Source organism: Ovis canadensis, chromosome 20 (genome assembly GCF_042477335.2).
Source record: "Ovis canadensis isolate MfBH-ARS-UI-01 breed Bighorn chromosome 20, ARS-UI_OviCan_v2, whole genome shotgun sequence".
NCBI classification, from domain to species: domain Eukaryota; kingdom Metazoa; phylum Chordata; class Mammalia; order Artiodactyla; family Bovidae; genus Ovis; species Ovis canadensis.
Window position 1 is genome coordinate 22,372,019 of NC_091264.1, and position 17,626 is coordinate 22,389,644.

Below are 17,626 nucleotides of genomic sequence, written 5' to 3' on the forward strand. Positions count from 1 at the left end.
AGACATTTCTCCAAAGAACACATACAGATGGCTAACAAACACATGAAAAGATACTCAACAGCACTCATCAGAGAAATGCAAATCAAAACCACAATGAGGTACCATTTCACGCCAGTCAGAATGGCTGTGATCCAAAAGTCTACAAGCAATAAATGCTGGAGAGGGTGTGGAGAAAAGGGAACCCTGTTACCCTGTTGGTGGGAATGCAAACTAGTACAGCCACTATGGAGAACAGTGTGGAGATTCCTTAAAAAACTGGAAATAGAACTGCCTTATGACCCAGCAATCCCACTTCTGGGCATACACACCAAGGAAACTAGAATTGAAAGAGACATGTGTACCCCAATGTTCATCACAGCACTGTTTATAATAGCCAGGACATGGAAGCAACCTAGATGTCCATCAGCAGATGAATGGATAAGAAAGCTGTGGTACATATACACAATGGAGTATTAGTCATTAAAATGAATACATTTGAATCCGTTCTAATGAGGTGGATGAAACTGGAGCCTATTATACAAAGTGAAGTAAGCCAGAAAGAAAAACACCAATACAGTATACTAACACATATATATGGAATTTAGAAAGATGGTAACGATAACCCTGTATGCGAGACAGCAAGAGGGACACAGATGTATAGAACAGTCTTTTGGACTCTGTGGGAGAGGGAGAGGATGGGATGATTTAGGAGAATGGCATTGAAACATGTATAATATCATATATGAAATGAATCGTCAGTCCAGGTTCAATGCAGGATACAGGATGCTTAGGGCTGGTGCACTGGGATAACCCAGAGGGATGTTATGGGGAGGGAGGTGGGAGGGGGGTTCAGGATGGGGAACATGTGTACACCCATGGTGGATTCATGTTGATGTATGGCAAAACCAATACAATATTATAATTAGTCTCCAATTAAAATAAATAAATTTATAATTTAAAAATAATAAAAATAGAAAATTAAAAATAAATAAATAAAAGAAAGAAAGAAACAGATGGGGCAGTATGGAAGACATTATTGGTGTTCACCAACTTTCTCTATTCCTTAGGCATATAGAAAACTGCAGCTGCTACTCTTCTATAGGTGCTAGAGACTAGTTCTAGCTCCCCTGAGAGGAGAATCCTCCGCATTGATTGTTAAATTCTGGAGGACTTTCCTCTTCCCCTACTGTAACTGACCAGGACCCCATGAGGTCTTCCCACAATAGACCCCCCAGCCATGTCCTCCACCTGCCTTTCGTCTGTAGAAAAACCTCAACTGAAGAAATGAGGAAATGCACAAAAAAAAAGAAGAAGAAGTATTGAAACAAGACAAAATAATAATAGCTGAGCCATTATACAAAGGCAAGGACCTTTAGTTCTTCCTCAAGGACTATAGATAATATTCTGAGTCATATCCTGTGAGCTGTTTTACAGATACTGAAAATGCTCCCTGGTGGAAGATATTAACTGTAGGCTGCCCAAAAGCATGTAGACCCTAGACCCCAGGAACCAGGAGGTTGATGATGCTGACTCCAGATTACCTCATCACCAACCATTCAGAAGAACATCCTCGAGCTGACCACACCCCTGCTCCTTGAACACTGTGAGATTCCTCACTATCTCCTCCTCCTGCGCCCCCCTCCCCCAGCCTGGCAAAGGAATAAAGTTATTTCTTTATATTTCACCAAAACTCTGTCTCCAAGATGTAATCTGGCACCGTTGTAAAGAGGTCCAATTTTGGCAACATCACTAAGTCAACCAAAACAGGCTTGAGTTCAAATGTTGGAATCAGTATATAAAAGCAGTCTAATTAGATGAGTCATTGGAGAAAGAAGGTCCCTGGAGAATCACCTGAATCTACAACAGATGCTATGTGAATCCAAAATAATTTGCTTAATTAAGGCATTTGATAATGGGTCCTCCCTGGAGGTTCAGTGATTGGGACTCCACTGCAAGGGGTCAGGTTCAGTCCTTGGTCAGGGAACTAAAATCCCATAGTCCATGCAGTGCAGCCAAAAAAAAAGAAAAAGGCACCAGCAGTCCTTGTTACCACAGCCTCACTTAACTTGCTAGAACAGGAACCAGAATGTCACCCACAGTCCTCAGGTAGATTAGAATATTTATGAATTAGGGGCCTGACCACAGGTCAGAAATTGACTAAGTGTAGGGATGTGTGACCTGTTGTGAGTGTGAGTGTTATGGTTGTGAGTGTTCTAGAGCTGGGTGGGGGTATTGCTCCCAGTTGGAAGGGTGTGTGTGGCACTGAGTTTAAAAAAAAAAAAAAAGGTAGCCATCAGAAGGAGCGCAAGCCACTGAATTTTAATTTCCTTCTTTCTTCACACAAATATCTATGTATCTTTCCCATGTATCTCATCTCATCTGAAAATGAAAAGTGTTTTGCTTGAGGCTGAGTGAGGACGTGACCTGGGGGTACCAGAAGCAGTAAAAGCCGGAGATGAGAAGGCCGCACAGGTCTCAAGCCTGTCTCCCCTCCCCTGCTGCCAGCCCCGTGGCCAGGCTCCTGCACCTTCTCTCAGAGATAAAGAAAAGCCGGTGGGGAGAAGAGGACCTTGGGGCCCAGAAAACACAGAGTAAATGGGGCTTGTGCGCGCATTTGGAGGAAGGAGGAGGAGTCCTTAGATGGGGAAGACTGGAGGATACGGATGCCGAGCCGGAAGTTAGCAGCGCCGTCCTTTCTTACTTCCGGTGTGAATGTGTCCCCAGCACGTACGTTCTGAAATCTAACTTGACTGCATCATAACAGTAAGAGTTAATATCTGTCAGCTGCTTGTTACAAATCATTTTTCTAGGCACGGTGTGAATATGGGGGGGGGGGGGCAGGAGGAGGGAGAGAGAGAATCATCAGAACAACCCTTCACTGTGATACTATCATGACTTCCCTTCTAGAGGTGAAGAAATGAGAGAATGAACCAGAGTTCACAGGAAGTTAATCCACGGGCTATGCTGTTTTCGTTGCACTGTATTTCTTACTTGGGAACCCAGGAAAGCCTCATTTCTACATCTTTAACATCCCTGCAATAAGATGCACAAAAGGTCAAAATGACTGAATTATAACTTTGGTGCCAGGATAGACCTCCATCCCTGTCTCTTAAGAGAAGTCAGTGGTCTCATGGATCAGGAACAAGGAATGACAGGGAGACCGTCTATAGGAAAAGGTAGCAAGGTCAACCAAAGAGAGAAGGCAATACCAACCTGGGAATCTCCCTTGCCAGTGGCCTGTGATACAGCTTGAATAAATGGAAGCATCCGGTTGGTCCAATCAGAAGCTCTGTTGAGTCGTTTTCTATGCTGCTTGTCACTGTCCCCAGTGGGAGGATCGGGGTTTCCCAGGCTCTTCAGAGAAACCAGACATTTCAGAGGAGACAGCTAATAAAGAGAGAGGTCATGCCTAGTTGCCCTCTCCCACATTTTTGTTTTTTCTTCTACTCGTATGAGTTTGAAAAAGATGAGGGATTTTTATTTTTCTCTTCCTGCCTGACTTCAACCAAGAGCTCTACTTCATAGAGATATGGGCTTTTCTGTGATTTTCCCCCAAAACTCACCCCTCATTTTGCATCCCTCTTCCGCGTTCCCTCCCTGTTCTCTAGGGAGTGAGAGAAGCTGGGCATGGTAGATGCAGCTGTGTATTGAGGGTGTTAAAAAATCATTCTCTATGTTACCTGGCAAAAACCTATCTCTTGAGTCGCTATCTTGGTGACTTTATTATTTTTTGTTGAAATATAATTAGGTTACAACACTATGTTAGTTCCAAGTGCACAACATAGTGATTTGATACTTCCATACATTACAAAGTAATCAACATGATAAACCTAGATGCCATCTGTCATCATACAAAGTTATTACCATAGTATTCACTGTTTTAGCCACCCTGTGGATTTCATTCTTGTGACACATTCATTTTGTAACTGGAGGTTTACGCCTCTGAATCTCCCTCACCCATCTCACTCATTCTCCCCAGTCCCCTCCCCTTTGGCAACCACTCTGTACAACGTGTCTTTCTACTCTTTGCTTGTTCACTTGTTTTTCAGGTCCCACATGTAAGTGAAACCATGCAGTGTGTGTCTTCCTCTGACTTACTTTGCCTTAATGTGATACCTGCTAGGCCCGTCTATGTTGTTGCTAACGGCGTGATTTTCTTTTTTTATGACTGAGTGACTTTCCATCATATGTATGTACCCCATCTTCTTGATCCATTCATCTACTGATAGACACTTAGGTTGTTTCCATTTGATTTTGTTTCCCTGTCACTTGATTCGCTTTGTTTCATTCTTTCATTTTATTGATGTAAAGAATTAAAGTCATGAATTCTCCTCTGAATACTGCTTTGGCCGTATCCTAAAAATTTTGATGTGTGATTTTCAATTGTCATTTTTCTAGAAATTTTTCAGTTGTTGGTTTCTCACTCTCTGGCCCAAGAGAAAGACTATTTCTTTAAGTTTCCATGTGGAAGGGCATTTATCTTTTCTGACCTTATTATTATTATCTAGTTTGTTCCACTATAGTCGGAGAATTGTATCTATATCATTCCTACTTTGGGGGGGCGCGAATTACTGAAGTTTATTGTGCCAGCATGTGTGGCCCATTTTCGTTAATACTTTGTTGAAACTTGAAAAATTGTTTTCCCAGTTTTCAGTGAGAAGATGTCAATATAGATTCATCAGATCTAACTTTTGACTAAGTAGCATCTTCTGTGTTCATAACTTTTATCTACTCGATTTCTCTGGTCCTAAGAAAAGTGAATTAAAATCACCTATTACTACTTTTCTGAATAGTTTCCTAGTATCTTCCTTAATTTCTGCTCCGTGATGGTTACTTATATGCTATTTGGAACTTACATATCTCTTAGATATCCATTTTTAATTTTACACTTTCCATTATAAAGTGCCTTCTTATCTCAATCAATTTGGGTAGATGGATCTGAATGCCACCTTCTTTAATAATAAGATTGTGACCTCTGCTTTCTTTAGGTTTACATTCTCTTCTTTTATGCCTTTGTCTATCATTTTCTTTGTTGAATAAATGAATGAATCTTTCAGGACTTCCCTATCAATCCAGTAGTTAAGATTCCATGCTTTCACTGCAAGAGGAGTGGGTTTGATCTCTGGCCAGGGAACTAAGATCCACATGCCACATGGAGTGGCCAAAAAATTCAAATTTAAAAGTGAAAAAAAAAAGAACCTTTCTGAGTCACTGTATTTTTAAGCATATCTTTTGTATATTGCAAACAGCAGAGTTTTTCTTTTAATCTAATCTGAAAATATTTTAATTTTAATATTTTAATGAGTTAAGTCCATTTATAATTATTAATATGGCAAATGGATTCAGTATGATTTGGAGAGTATTATTTTCTATTAAATATGTTTATATGAGTATTGCATTTTTAAAATCTTTCACTATATCTTTTTGCGTTTTCCTGATTGCAGTCTTTCAGATTTGGGGAAAGCTGTTTATGTTGGTATTATCTTGATTTTACCTTTATATAATGTGGTTAGTTTCTCCCTTCTTTAGATATTTCCTGTTAGTTTTCTACTATAAATATCCAAAAACTGCTTATATTCTCTCTCTTTCTCTTCAGTTGTCTTTGTGTGTACCTTTGTAGTCTTAAATATGTTCTAAATACGTGAAGTTGGTCGAAGTGCACCTTCACCTAGCTCTGTGACCCAGGCAAGTGAGCAAATGTTTCTCAGACTCCATTTCTCATTCTTACAATTGGGAAAGTAATACATGCCACATAAGATTACCTTAAAGGTAAAGTAAGATATGGCAGGTTCTTAGCACAGCAGGAGCACACAGAAAGCACTCCGTGAATGATTATCATTGATACTGAATATTGTATTTCATAAAAGTCCTTGAAACTCAGTATTTCCCAGGACCAGTAGATGGCACTGGATTCAAGTAAATGGATGTTCTTCTCACTCAGCACCCAAAACAGGGAAGATCTTTGTTTTCCCTTCCTCCTAGTCCTTTCTCTGCAGATTCTGACAACTCCACACTTCCTTCTGAGGCCCCACTGCCATTCAGAGGCAAGTGGCTGCCCCACTCAGCTGGCGCGTGAAAGACTTGAAGTTCAAAATCGTTCCCGCTTTGGGCAGGGCAGACAGGATGGGAGGTTGTTTGGGGACCCAGAGTAATCTGAGAGTTTCCTAAGTTTCCTCTTTGCCATTCATATCTTGCTTCGAGAAGAGCAGCACATGGCTAAGTGGAAAGACTCTGAAGGTAAGTGACGAGAGGATAGGGAATTTAAGGTGTGGGAGTGAAACGGCGATGGGCAGTGGGAGGGGAAAATGAAAAGAACTAGAACTGGACTTCCCTGGTGGTCCAGTGGTTAATAATCCACCCGCTACTGCAGGGTTGCAGGTCCAATCCCTGGTCTGGGAAGATCCCACATGCTGTGTGGCAACCGCACACCACAACTACTAAAGCCATGTGCCCTAGAGGCTGTGCGCTGCAACAAGAGAAACCACCGCATCAGAAGCCCTTGCACCACTACTCAAGAGTGCCCCACTCACCACAACGGGAGGAAGCCCGCACGCATCAACCAAAAGCCAGCACAGCCGAAAATAAATTTTTTTTTTTTAAAGAACTGGAACTCTGGACAAATCAGAAATACTAATGCCTGTGGTTACCAGGCAGACCACACTTGGGAATTTGTTGAATACACTGTCAGGGAATGTTTTTCTGTGTCTCTAAAGTCAGTTTTACCTGGGACTCTCCCTCAAGGATAACGCATTTTCATGACCCCTTATGATCCTAAGGTCTGCTGCACCTTCCTGGATGCCCATCCAAATGCCTGAGTTTCCCTCCCAGCTCTCTGACTGATGGGCTCTGTGATTTCAGGCCCCTTTCCCTATCTGTAAAAGATTTGACAGCTATACCATTTTTAAGATGTCTTTCAAGTGTTAGGTATTATGAATCCATGGGTGTAATTATACTGAGGTTACCAAAGAATTTTAATAGATCCTTTTCTCCATGAAGACTGTAGTTCCCACAAGGCAGGGGATATAGAACTTATTATTCCTATCTTGCAGACGGGGGAAGGATGCTTGGTGGGGAGGGGAAAGAATCAGGCCAGTCTTCTCTCTCCCAATGCTTAATTCACCCTCAGTGACATTTGAAAGGCTACTGACTTCAGGATTCTGGCCTGGAGAATTCCATGGACTATACAGTTCATGGGGTGGCAGAGAGTCAGACAGGACTGAGCGACTTTCACTTTCACTTTCTCTCTCTCCCAATGCTTATTTTGCCCTCGGTGAAATTTGAGCAATAAACAGGTGTGGAGCAGCAGGACAACCGCAGATGAAGTAAAGGTTTACACGCATAGGAAGTTATTTACTCTGGCCTCACCCTGATCCCAACAGTTGCCAGGCAGGAACAAATCCAAAACAACAAAAGTTCTGGTGAGTTCAGTGCGAGTCTGGAAAGTACCTGCTACTTCTGGGAAAGTGAAAGTTTTAGTTTTCTGAAAAATAGCAAATGTAAGACCTTCCATGAACCAGTGACATGTACAGCTCTGGAATGTCAGTGATTTGTATGTGTAAGGAATATTGAGATGGAAGACAGTAGAGGAAAGAGATTCATTCATTTACCCAAAAGAGTTATTTATCATTCAGTGTGAATGAAGCCCTGTGCCAGGCAGTAGACATAAAGCTTAATAAGACAGATGGCCTCCCCTGCAGGGGCTCACGGTCTAGTGTAAGGATGGAGGTCAATGGTGGGGGTGGAGAATTTAATAGGGACAGTGAGCCCCTGGAACAGAGCAGCAGGAGCACGTGGAAAGGAGCTCTGAGACAACTAGAGAAGGATTCCTGGGAGACTTAAACCCTGCTGCTGCTGGTGAATCTTAAAGAACTAGGGCCTAATGGGGAGAGCCATTTTGGGAATGGCAGGGCGCGACATATACGGAGGCACAAAGATATCAGGAGGGCAGGAAGTTTGTCATGGATGGAAAGTCCTTTCCAAAAGGAAAAGCAGAGAGAAATGGGCTACATAAGCTGTGTTTCTGGGGAGGAAATATCAGTGCAGAAAGAGTAGGGACATAGGAAGGATTTTTCAGGAGTGATACTGCTTTACTTTTCCCCTAGAAAGAAAAATGACTTCATTAACAACGTCTGGAAGAGATGAACCAATGATAGGGGAACCTCTTTGGACATTCCCTGGTGGCTCAGATGGTAAAAAATCTGCCTGTGATGCAGGAGACCCAGGTTCGATCCCTGGATCAGGAAAAATCCCTGGAGAAGGGAATGGCTACCCACTCCAGTATTCTTGCCTGGAGAATCCCATGGACAGAGGAGCCTGGTGGGCTACAGTCCATGAGGTCGTAAAGAGTCAGACAGGACTGAGTGACTAACACTTTCACTTTCACAACACAATGAATGAAAGTTGTAACGATGGAATTAGAGAGAAAATAAGGGATTCAGAGCTGTTCACAACTAGAAGTGAAAGAGCTTTAGGAGATTGATTATACAGTAGACTATAACAAAAGATGCATTATAATTGGTTGAGAGTGTGGACTCCTGGGTCAGGCCTGGATTCCAAGTCCAATTCCACCACTGTGCAACCTTGGGAAAGTCCTTTAATCTCTTTGAGACTCAGTTTTCTCATACATACAATGGGTATGAGGGTAAACAACCTCAACAGGTTGAGGATAAGGATTAAAAATGATAATACATGGAAAAGACTTCACATATTTCCTACACATATTAAAACACTGTACACAGTAGCTGTTATCAAAGTTTTATTAAAACTGTTAACTAATAGTGCTCTGCTCCCCCATATCCTAGTGGACCCCAAAATATCAGACCCTGTGGGAACTGAGAAAAATATAGGGAAGGGCAAACTCATGAATATTTATGTATCTCAAAGAACAATCTAAAGACTGATCAGACAGCCAGCAAAATAGTCATGGCGATTATCTCTGGGACATGAAACAGTGCATAATTTTACTTTTCTCCTCCTTATCTGTCTCTATTGTCTACATTTACTATACAAATGTATGCTATTTATGTAAGAAAAATACTTTTAAATATATTCAAGATGCCACAATACAGTACTCAGCACCAGGCAAAGCTCTGTTCGTCGAGGAACTAAGGTTCCTGGATGCAGACAGATACCACGTCTCCCATCCCCCGCCCTCCCACGGCCCCAGCAGAAGTACCCACGGTCTAAATCCAGCTCCAAAAACAACCAGCCAGGGGAACACCCCCAGGGAAAGCCAAGGCTGGAGCTATTCCGGGTCACTGAGACTGCCCTGGGCGGGGCCGGGGGTGTCTGGGGTCTCCACGCTCCGGTTCTGCTGCACCAGCCAGGAGTAGAGGTCCTGCCCGTCCACGAGCTGCTCGGGGCTCTGCAGCCGCCCCTGCCTCAGCACCAGGACCTGGTCGGCGCTCTGAACCGTCTGCAGCCTGTGGGCGATCACCAGCACCGTGCGGGCTCCCTGCGCTCTCCAGTCCTGCAGCTGAAGGGGGAGGATCGCGATGCCCCGGGTGCCGGGTCAGAAGGGGCTGGAGGCCCGGGGCCCACGGGGCTTAGAGGGAAGAGGCGTGAGCCACGAGAAGGTAGCACAGAGCAGAAGAGCAAGGTCAGCTGCCCTCCCCCGTCCCGCGTCAGGCAGCCTCAGAGGATGGGGAGGCCCCCGCCCGCCCCGGCCCCAGGAGGCGTCCCGCCGCCCGCACTCACAGCCTGCTCACACTCCACGTCCAGGGCACTGGTGGCTTCATCCAGGATGAGCACGCGGGGGTCCCGCACGAGGGCCCGGGCGATGGCCAGACGTTGCTTCTGCCCCACCGCCAGCTGGCTGCCTTTCTCCCCCACCTCTGCGGAGACCGAGAAAACGCCCTCTCCTCAGAGACGGGCCGGACAACGCCCGCTTCACAGGCGCGGCTGGTGCTTCCACAGGCACCGCGCCGGAGGACGAGTGCGCGTGGACGGGGGCGGCGGGGGGACCTCCGGGGCGGCCGCTTCTCTGGGAGCAGGCCCCCGAGGGGTCGGGAGGCCTCAGCGCGCAGCTCGCGGGCGCAGGGGGCGGCGCCGTGGCCGCGGTACCTGTATCGAGCCCGAGCGCCAGCTCGCGGATGAACTCCTCCGCCCGGGCCGCCCGGGCCGCAGCCAGCACCTTCTCGTCGCTGCAGCCCTCCAGGCCGTAGGTGATGTTGTCCCTCACCGAGCCCGAGAACAGCACCGGCTCCTGCCCTACCAAGACCACCTGAGCGGAGGCGACGGGAGCAGACTGTGCGGAAACCCACGCGGCGGGGACCCGCCCTTGCTCCCCGCCCGCCCCGCTCACCACGGAGCCTCGGGTGCCCGCCCCACGCCCCTGCCCTGCCCTCTGCCACCCTTCTCCGTCCTCCCCACCTGACGGTGCAGGTAGTGGTGCTCATACTCGGAGACCGGCTTCCCGTCCAGCAGCACCTGGCCCTCGGTGGGCTGGTACAGATTCTGCAGCAGCGCGGCCACCGTGCTCTTCCCAGACCCGTTAGGCCCCACCAGCGCCGTCATCTGCCCAGGACTCAGGGTGAGCGTCAGACCCTAGAACAGCCAGGGAAGAGTCAGAGGCCTGCCCTTCCCCCGGCCCCCCCTCTCCTTGGAGGCAGATCATCCGCGCAGGGAGTCAGGGGCCCAGGCTCCCCGATCGGGCACCTGGAGCGCAGGCTGGTCGGGGCGACTGGGATACGCAAAGGAGACGTTCTGGAAATTCACCCTGCCCTGCAGAGTGGGTGGGGCCAGAGTCCCCGGTGGAGGCAGATCTGGCTTTCGGTCCAGGTAGCAGAACACCTTCTTGGCTGCCCCCACGTTGCTCAGCATGTCCCCAAACATGTACACCAGGGTCTGCAAGACAGGAGGGCGGGGCTCAGCTAAGCAAAGGCAGCTGCGCCACGAACCAGCTTCCCAGCTCCTAACGCCAGCCCCACACACTCCACCCTGGCTGTTTTTTTCCCCTTGTCCCAGAAAGATCACCACCTTTAATTTAAAAAAAAAAAAAAAAAAACTTTCTTAGAAAAGATTTTTTTAACTGGAGAAAGGAATGGCAACCCACTCCAGTATTCTTGCCTGGAAAACTGCATGGACAGAGGAGCCTGGCAGGTTGAAGACTCGGATGCAACTGAGCAACTAACACTCACTTTCCTGAATAATGAGGCAGATGGCTTCCATATGAAATAACTAGTATAAGAGTCTTTAAAAAAAAGATTTTTACAAAAAATTTTGGCTGCCCCAGGTGGCAAGTAGGACCCTAGTTGCCCCATGCACCCTGCAGTGGAAGCACAGAGTCCTAACCACTGGACTATCAGGAATAAGTGTGCAATTTGACTTAACTTAAAATGGGCAGAAAGTGAAGAGGAACTAAAAAGCCTCTTGATGAAAGTGAAAGAGGAGAGTGAAAAAGTTGGCTTAAAGCTCAACATTCAGAAAACGAAGATCATGGCATCCGGTCCCATCACTTCATGGGAAATAAGATGAGAAAACAGCGGAAACAGTGTCAGACTTTATATTTTGGGGCTCCAAACTCACTGCAGATGGTGATTGCAGCCATGAAATTAAAAGACGCTTACTTCTTGGAAGAAAAGTTATGACCAACCTAGATAGTGTATTCAAGAGCAGAGACATTACTTTGCCGACTAAGGTCCATCTAGTCAAGGCTATGGTTTTTCCTGTGGTCATGTATGGATGTGAGAGTTGGACTGTGAAGAAGGCTGAGCGCCGAAGAACTGATGCTTTTGAACTGTGGTGTTGGAGAAGACTCTTGAGAGTCCCTTGGACTGCAAGGAGATCCAACCAGTCCATTCTGAAGGAGATTAGCCCTGGGATTTCTTTGGAAGGAATGATGCTAAAGCTGAAACTCCAGTACTTTGGCCACCTCATGAGAAGAGTTGACTCATTGGAAAAGACTTTGATGCTGGGAGGGATTGGGGGCAGCAGGAGAAGGGGATGACAGAGGATGAGATGGCTGGATGGCATCACTGACTTGATGGACGCGAGTCTGAGTGAACTCCCAGAGTTGGTGATGGACAGGGAGGCCTGGCGTGCTGCGATTCATGGGGTCTCAAAGAGTCGGACACGACTGAGCGACTGAACTGAACTGAACTGAAAATGGGCACCAATACCCCATTATTCCAATCTGTAATGTAAAGGATGGAGACCTCTTTACTCCTCCCATCCAGCATCACCTTCATCTCTATACCTTTCCAGCTCCTGTGCTGTGTTACTTGTACACAGCTATCTAGCCTGGTGAGACAGGGACTCCTTAAATGCAAGCACTGTGCCCACCTCATCTTTGCAGCCACCAGACTGCCTCACACAGCTCTCCACACGTGAGAGATGTTTATACAAATTATAAACTAAAGCCCCAGGCGCAGAAACTAATTACTTTTCAAAACTGGTTTATATAAGGAGGGTGTCCCAGGAGGCTCAGTGGTAAAGAATCTTCCTGCCAATGCAGGAGACAAAGGTTCAATTCCTGGTAAGGAAGAATCCCCGGAGGAGGGCATGGCAACCCACTCCAGTATTCTTGCCTTAATAGCCCATGGACAGAGGAGCCTGGTGGGCTACAGTCCATGGTGTTGCAAAGAGTTGGACAGGACTGAGCAACTGAGCACACGTCTATAGGGAAAGAACTAAATACTCATTCTTCCTTTCCTAATCAAACTATACCACTCAGCAGCTTATCAGCACATGAGAAGACATCTCCCCTGAGAGATGCATCCTGGCTAATAAATGAAGGAATGGCACCAAAAATGTCACCATTTTTGCAACCCTGAATAATTTAATAGATCGTGACACTAAGCTTTATCACCACAGATGTATATGAGAGAGAAAAAAAGAGATCAATGTAATACATACCTCTACGGAACATGTGGAAATCTGACCACTGACTGTATTTGGCGAGGTTATTAATTTTTTTGGTATGATTATGGCTTTGTGGTTATATATTTGTAATGTTAACATTTAGAGATACATATTTACAGATGAAACTATATCTTGGCTCTGATTCAAAGTAATATGGGTGGGGAGAAGTCAGTGGGTGGTACAGGTGAAATAACATTGGCCATGAGTTGATAACTGTTAGATGCTGGGAGATAAAAAAACAAGGTCCCATTGTATAGCACAGAGAACTATAGTCTATATCCTCTGATATATACACACAATTATATATTAAATAGATAACTAATAAGGACCTACTGTAGAGCACAGGGAACTCTACTTAAAACTCTGTAATGACCTACATGGGAAAAGAATCTACAAAAGAAAGGAGATATATATATATGCATAACTGATTCACTTTGCTGTACACCTGAAATTGTCATAACATTGTTAATCGGCTATATACCAATACAAAGTAAAAAGTTGCCTTTAAAAAGTTAAACAAAAAGTAAAAAAAAAAAAAAAACAGATGCTGAGTACAAGGAGGTCCACGTTTATAGATTTATCGTTTTCCCCTTTTTTTAACCCAAGTTTGAAATTTTAAATGACAATGAGTTGGGGTTATTTCAGTTTGTTTTTTTAAGGGGAACAAATAGAAGCCAAAGGAGGAAAATGAGAGCACGCACAGCTCCCGACTCACGTGCATATAGTTGCCCACGTCCTCCTGGTAAAGCAGGAAGGAGAGGAGCCCGCCGCGGGTGAGGTCCCCGGCCAGGATCTGCTGTAAGGCACGGTTCAGCAAGAGCACCTTCATCGCCAAGTGCAGCATCTGGAGGGAGAGGAAAGGAGAGCCTGAGGACCTTCCACTCCTTGGCCTCCCTGCCCCTACGAGACATTCCGTCTGACACAAAAACACCTGTTATACTACATTCACTCCACTCTGTAACCACAATAAGCAATATAAACTTTGATGATGCTGGAGCTAGGTGGCGAATGAAGGAGTAAATGGATGGATGCTTGACACAGATGGTGAATGAACAAACTCAGGCTTTTCTTCGTTTAAGTATTTTGTACTTCGTGCACAAAGGGGATTGAAAACAGGAGAGTGAGGCCCCCTGAGAAAACTGGGGGCCAACAAATCGCTCATCACCTACCTCCCAACAGAGAAGAGACTCATGAAGAAGATGACGCTGGCAAAGGCATCGGGAACCCCAAGGACCCCCAAGACCAGCCCCCACCTGCGCCCTTCCTCCAGCCCTCAGCTTCCTCACCCTCCTTAAGAGCAGATAGAGGGCCCGTTCCAGGTCCCGTTGCCACCACAGCCGCCGGCATCGTTCAAGGGCCTCCTTATAGCGACAGACCTCTTGCTCCTCGGCTCCAAAACTGCGTACAGTCTGCAGCCCTCCAACCGACTCCCGCACCACCTGCCCAGCTTTCGCCACAGCGTCCTGGATCTCCCAAAGGACTGCCTGGAACAGTGGGGCCAAGGATGGAGCGGGCCAATTTGGCAGAAGACAGCCAACCCGCAGAGCCCACTCCAGTCCCTTCATGCTAAGTGAAGTAAGACAGAGAAAGACAAATATTACATGATATTGTTTATATGTGCAATCTAAAAAAAAAAATACAAGTGAATCTATACACAAAACAGAAACAGACTCACAGACATAAAAAAAGAAAAAACCTTATGGTTACCAAAGGTGGAGAAGGGGATACATTTGGAGTTTGAGATTAACAGATATAAATCACTGACACAAAGTAGAGAAGCAACAAGGATTAACTGTATAGCACAGAGAACCACAATCAACATTGAAAATCTCTCCCTCTCCCTCACTCCTCTCTTAAAAACACACACATTCTCATAAAGCCCCTGGGATGATGTCTTCCCTGGGGATTCCCCAGCATCTGCGCATACCTGATGGCGTGCATTGTACACCTTTTCAGCCACCATCATGAGAGGCACCTCGAACAGAGACAGGAAGGTGAGTTGAGGTGACAGGCTGAGCATGAAGCTATAAAGTCCCAGCACTTTCACCAGGCTTCGAGACAGCACATTGGTGTTAAGAGGAAGCCAAGAACTCATCAGTTTGGTATCCGAGCTCAGCCGGGAATTCAGCTCCCCTGGGCAGGACAGAGCAGGCAAGGAAAGGTTCTGCATGTGTTGTAATGCAGAACCCCCAGAAACTCCCTCCTGACCTCCCAATCATCTCATTGAGCCCTCCCTCCATGCAGAGAGACAGGTCCCCAAAGAGAGAAAAACAGCTCCCAGCCCTGGCACCAAGGATGCTGGCAGGACTGGCTGGGTGCAGGTAGGCAGCAGCAGGTGGGCAAGGAACATGCAGGGGTACCCCAGACCTGCACCCCAGGCCTTACCTGTCTTAGTCTCTTGGAAGAAAGGGAGGTCCTGGCGCAGGAGGGAAGAGAAAAGCATCTCCCGGATCCGCAGGTTGATTCTGGACATGGTAAAGACGAAGATGCTTCCTCGGCAGCCTGCACACAGTGAGCTATGGGGAAAGAAGGTTGGAGGATGAATGGGAGAGAGATGCAGAGAGGAAGGGGGAGGGAAGGAGAAGAAAAAGCACAGAAGGAAAAGAAGTACAAAGTTGGGGGTAGTATATCAAGAGAGAAGAAGAGAAACAAATACGAGACATGAGGGACAGGAATCAACAGAGGAAGGAAAAAAGAGGACCCAGTGAACCTCATCCTAGTCCCAACCCCTACCACGTAGTTAGTTAGTTTGTAGACAGCAGATTCCTGGCTGTGTTGAAAAACAAAAGGGAAAGTAAAAACAGTGGAAAAGAGTAAAGATGCTGGAAAGAAAGGTGACAAGGCTCAGAGTAAGAGCTTCCAAGACTGACAAGATGAGTTAGGGAAGAAGGGTCAGGATGAACAAACATGCCCCTCCTGACAATAGGCTAACTGTGGAAACAAACATGAGCTGGGAGGTCAGAGACAGAAAAGAGAAATGGAACTTCATGGAGATAAAAGTGCTCACAGGCAACTGAGAGACATTCCATTCGACACACAAACACCTACTGTACTACACTCATTGTATCTGAACTATAATAAGCAATATAAACTTTGAAGATGTTGGAGCCAGGCGGCGAATGAAGGAGTAAATAGATGGATGCTTGACACAGAGAGTGAATGAACTCATACCGGCTTTTGTTTGTTGAAGAATTTTGTGCTTTGTGCACAAAGGGGATTGAAAACAGGAGAGTGAGGTCCCCTGTAAACACTGGGGGCTAACAAATTGCTCACCACCTACCTCCCAACAGAGATGAGACTCATGAAGAAGATGGCGCTGGCAAAGGCATCGGGATCAAAGTCGCCCCCCAGGATGTCAATCACAAGGCCAGAATAGTAAGGGATCACGGTCTCACCTGCAACAGGCAGGAGGGCCACAGTCAGCGTGCGGCTGCTAAAGGGCCTCCTCCCAACCCCCAAGTCCCTGCGCCCTCTCCCCACTCACCCAACACAGCCAGAGAGAGGAAGGAGAAGGCCGCAACCAGGAAAGGCAGGTCAGGCCAGGAGAGCTTCAGCAGCCTCCACATCAAGACTCTGTTCTCCTGGCCCTGCCCCTCCGCCTTGGCTCCTGGAGGGCTCAGCACAGCCCATAGGACCCTGCTCAGCCCCACTGCCCAGTACCCCAGCAGCAGCCAGGCCCAGGTGGCTGCAGCCACTCTGACCGGAGGGGCGCTCAAGGCCCCCGGGGCCAGAGCCCTCAGGGAGAGAAACAGGGGGGTCACCAGGCAGAGGAGGGGCAGCTGCGCTTCCACACACCCCAGCAGCCCTCCCAGCCTCAGCAGCCCCCAAAGTCCACCGAGTCGCAAGGCGCCCTCCAGCCACAGGCCCGGAAGCCCGCGGGGAAGCAGGGCCCCCAGGGGCCCCTGCAGCAGCCAGAGCAAGGCCAAGTCCGCCAGCAGCAGGGAGGCCCAGGGTCTCAGGTCCGGGCGCCGCATGGCGAGATCTAGGGGTAGAAGAGAAGGACAGAGGTGGCTTCCAGTTCCCCGTCCCCACTCCCACTCTGCCCAAGCGTCCGCTGGCTTCCCCCTCCCCCCCCCTTTTTTTTTAAACCCTGTGCTGCCCTGAAAGATGCGCTGGGTACCCCGTCTCACCAGCACCCTCCTCCTAGGACCCAAGGCATCGGCCTGACAGAGGGAGCTGAGAAGCCTGACCATCTGCAGCCTCGTCCTCTAGAACACGTCCCGTGACCCCCTCCACACATCCCGGCCCCGCCAGCCGCCGCCGAGTTCCCAGGGGCCAGACGATGCCCGCCGCGCTCCCCAGGCCCCCGGTCCAAAGGGGCGGGAGGCGGGGGCGCAGCGCGCGTGCCGGGCGGGCTGCGCCTGTGTCAGCGTTCCAGGCTTACACGCGCACAAGCTCACCAGTGGCGGATCCCGGGCTCTCTGCTGGCGTGCCGAGGGCTGAGCTCTGAGATCCCCTCGCGCGGCCTCCGCTCCGTCTCGCCTCTGTTGGCGGGCGAGGCTCCCCCAGCCGGGGGCGGCCAGGCTCCTGGCCTTTCGCTTTTGCTTTCGGTTCCGCCCCGGCAGCCGCGGGCCTGGTTGCGCGCCTGGCAGCCGGCCGGGGGCGCGCGAGGGCCGGGGGCGCGCGAGGGCCGGGGGCGCGCGAGGGCCGGGGGCGCGCGAGGGCCGGGGGCGCGCGAGGGCCGGGGGCGCGCGAGGGCCGGGGGCGCGCGAGGGCCGGGGGCGCGCGAGGGCCGGGGGCGCGCGAGGGCCGGGGGCGCGCGAGGGCCGGGGGCGCGCGAGACCGG

General features: G+C 48.2%; 1 protein-coding gene and 1 long non-coding RNA gene across 3 annotated transcripts; one reads left to right on the forward strand and one right to left on the reverse strand.

The window, feature by feature from the left end:
• Positions 1-5,960: 5,960 nt before the first annotated feature.
• On the forward strand, positions 5,961-9,047 carry LOC138425453 (uncharacterized). The gene is made up of 2 exons (XR_011251220.1): positions 5,961-6,216; positions 6,350-9,047. It is a non-coding gene; the product is annotated as an uncharacterized lncRNA (long non-coding RNA).
• On the reverse strand, positions 8,722-17,420 carry TAP2 (transporter 2, ATP binding cassette subfamily B member). Of its 2 annotated transcripts, none has more exons than XM_069563350.1 (12): positions 17,241-17,420; positions 16,325-16,822; positions 16,121-16,235; positions 15,226-15,356; positions 14,768-14,973; positions 14,127-14,324; positions 13,556-13,684; positions 10,636-10,824; positions 10,351-10,524; positions 10,042-10,201; positions 9,676-9,812; positions 8,722-9,454 (listed from the first exon to the last, which is right to left on the reverse strand). In XM_069563350.1, exons 2-12 carry the CDS (start codon positions 16,812-16,814, stop codon positions 9,224-9,226), a joined length of 2,160 nt encoding a protein of 719 aa, XP_069419451.1. In that variant the 5' UTR covers positions 16,815-16,822; positions 17,241-17,420; the 3' UTR covers positions 8,722-9,223. The 2 variants fall into 2 exon arrangements, with proteins under 2 accessions (XP_069419451.1, XP_069419450.1); XM_069563349.1 differs by having other exon boundaries at positions 16,971-17,263.
• Positions 17,421-17,626: the final 206 nt, after the last annotated feature.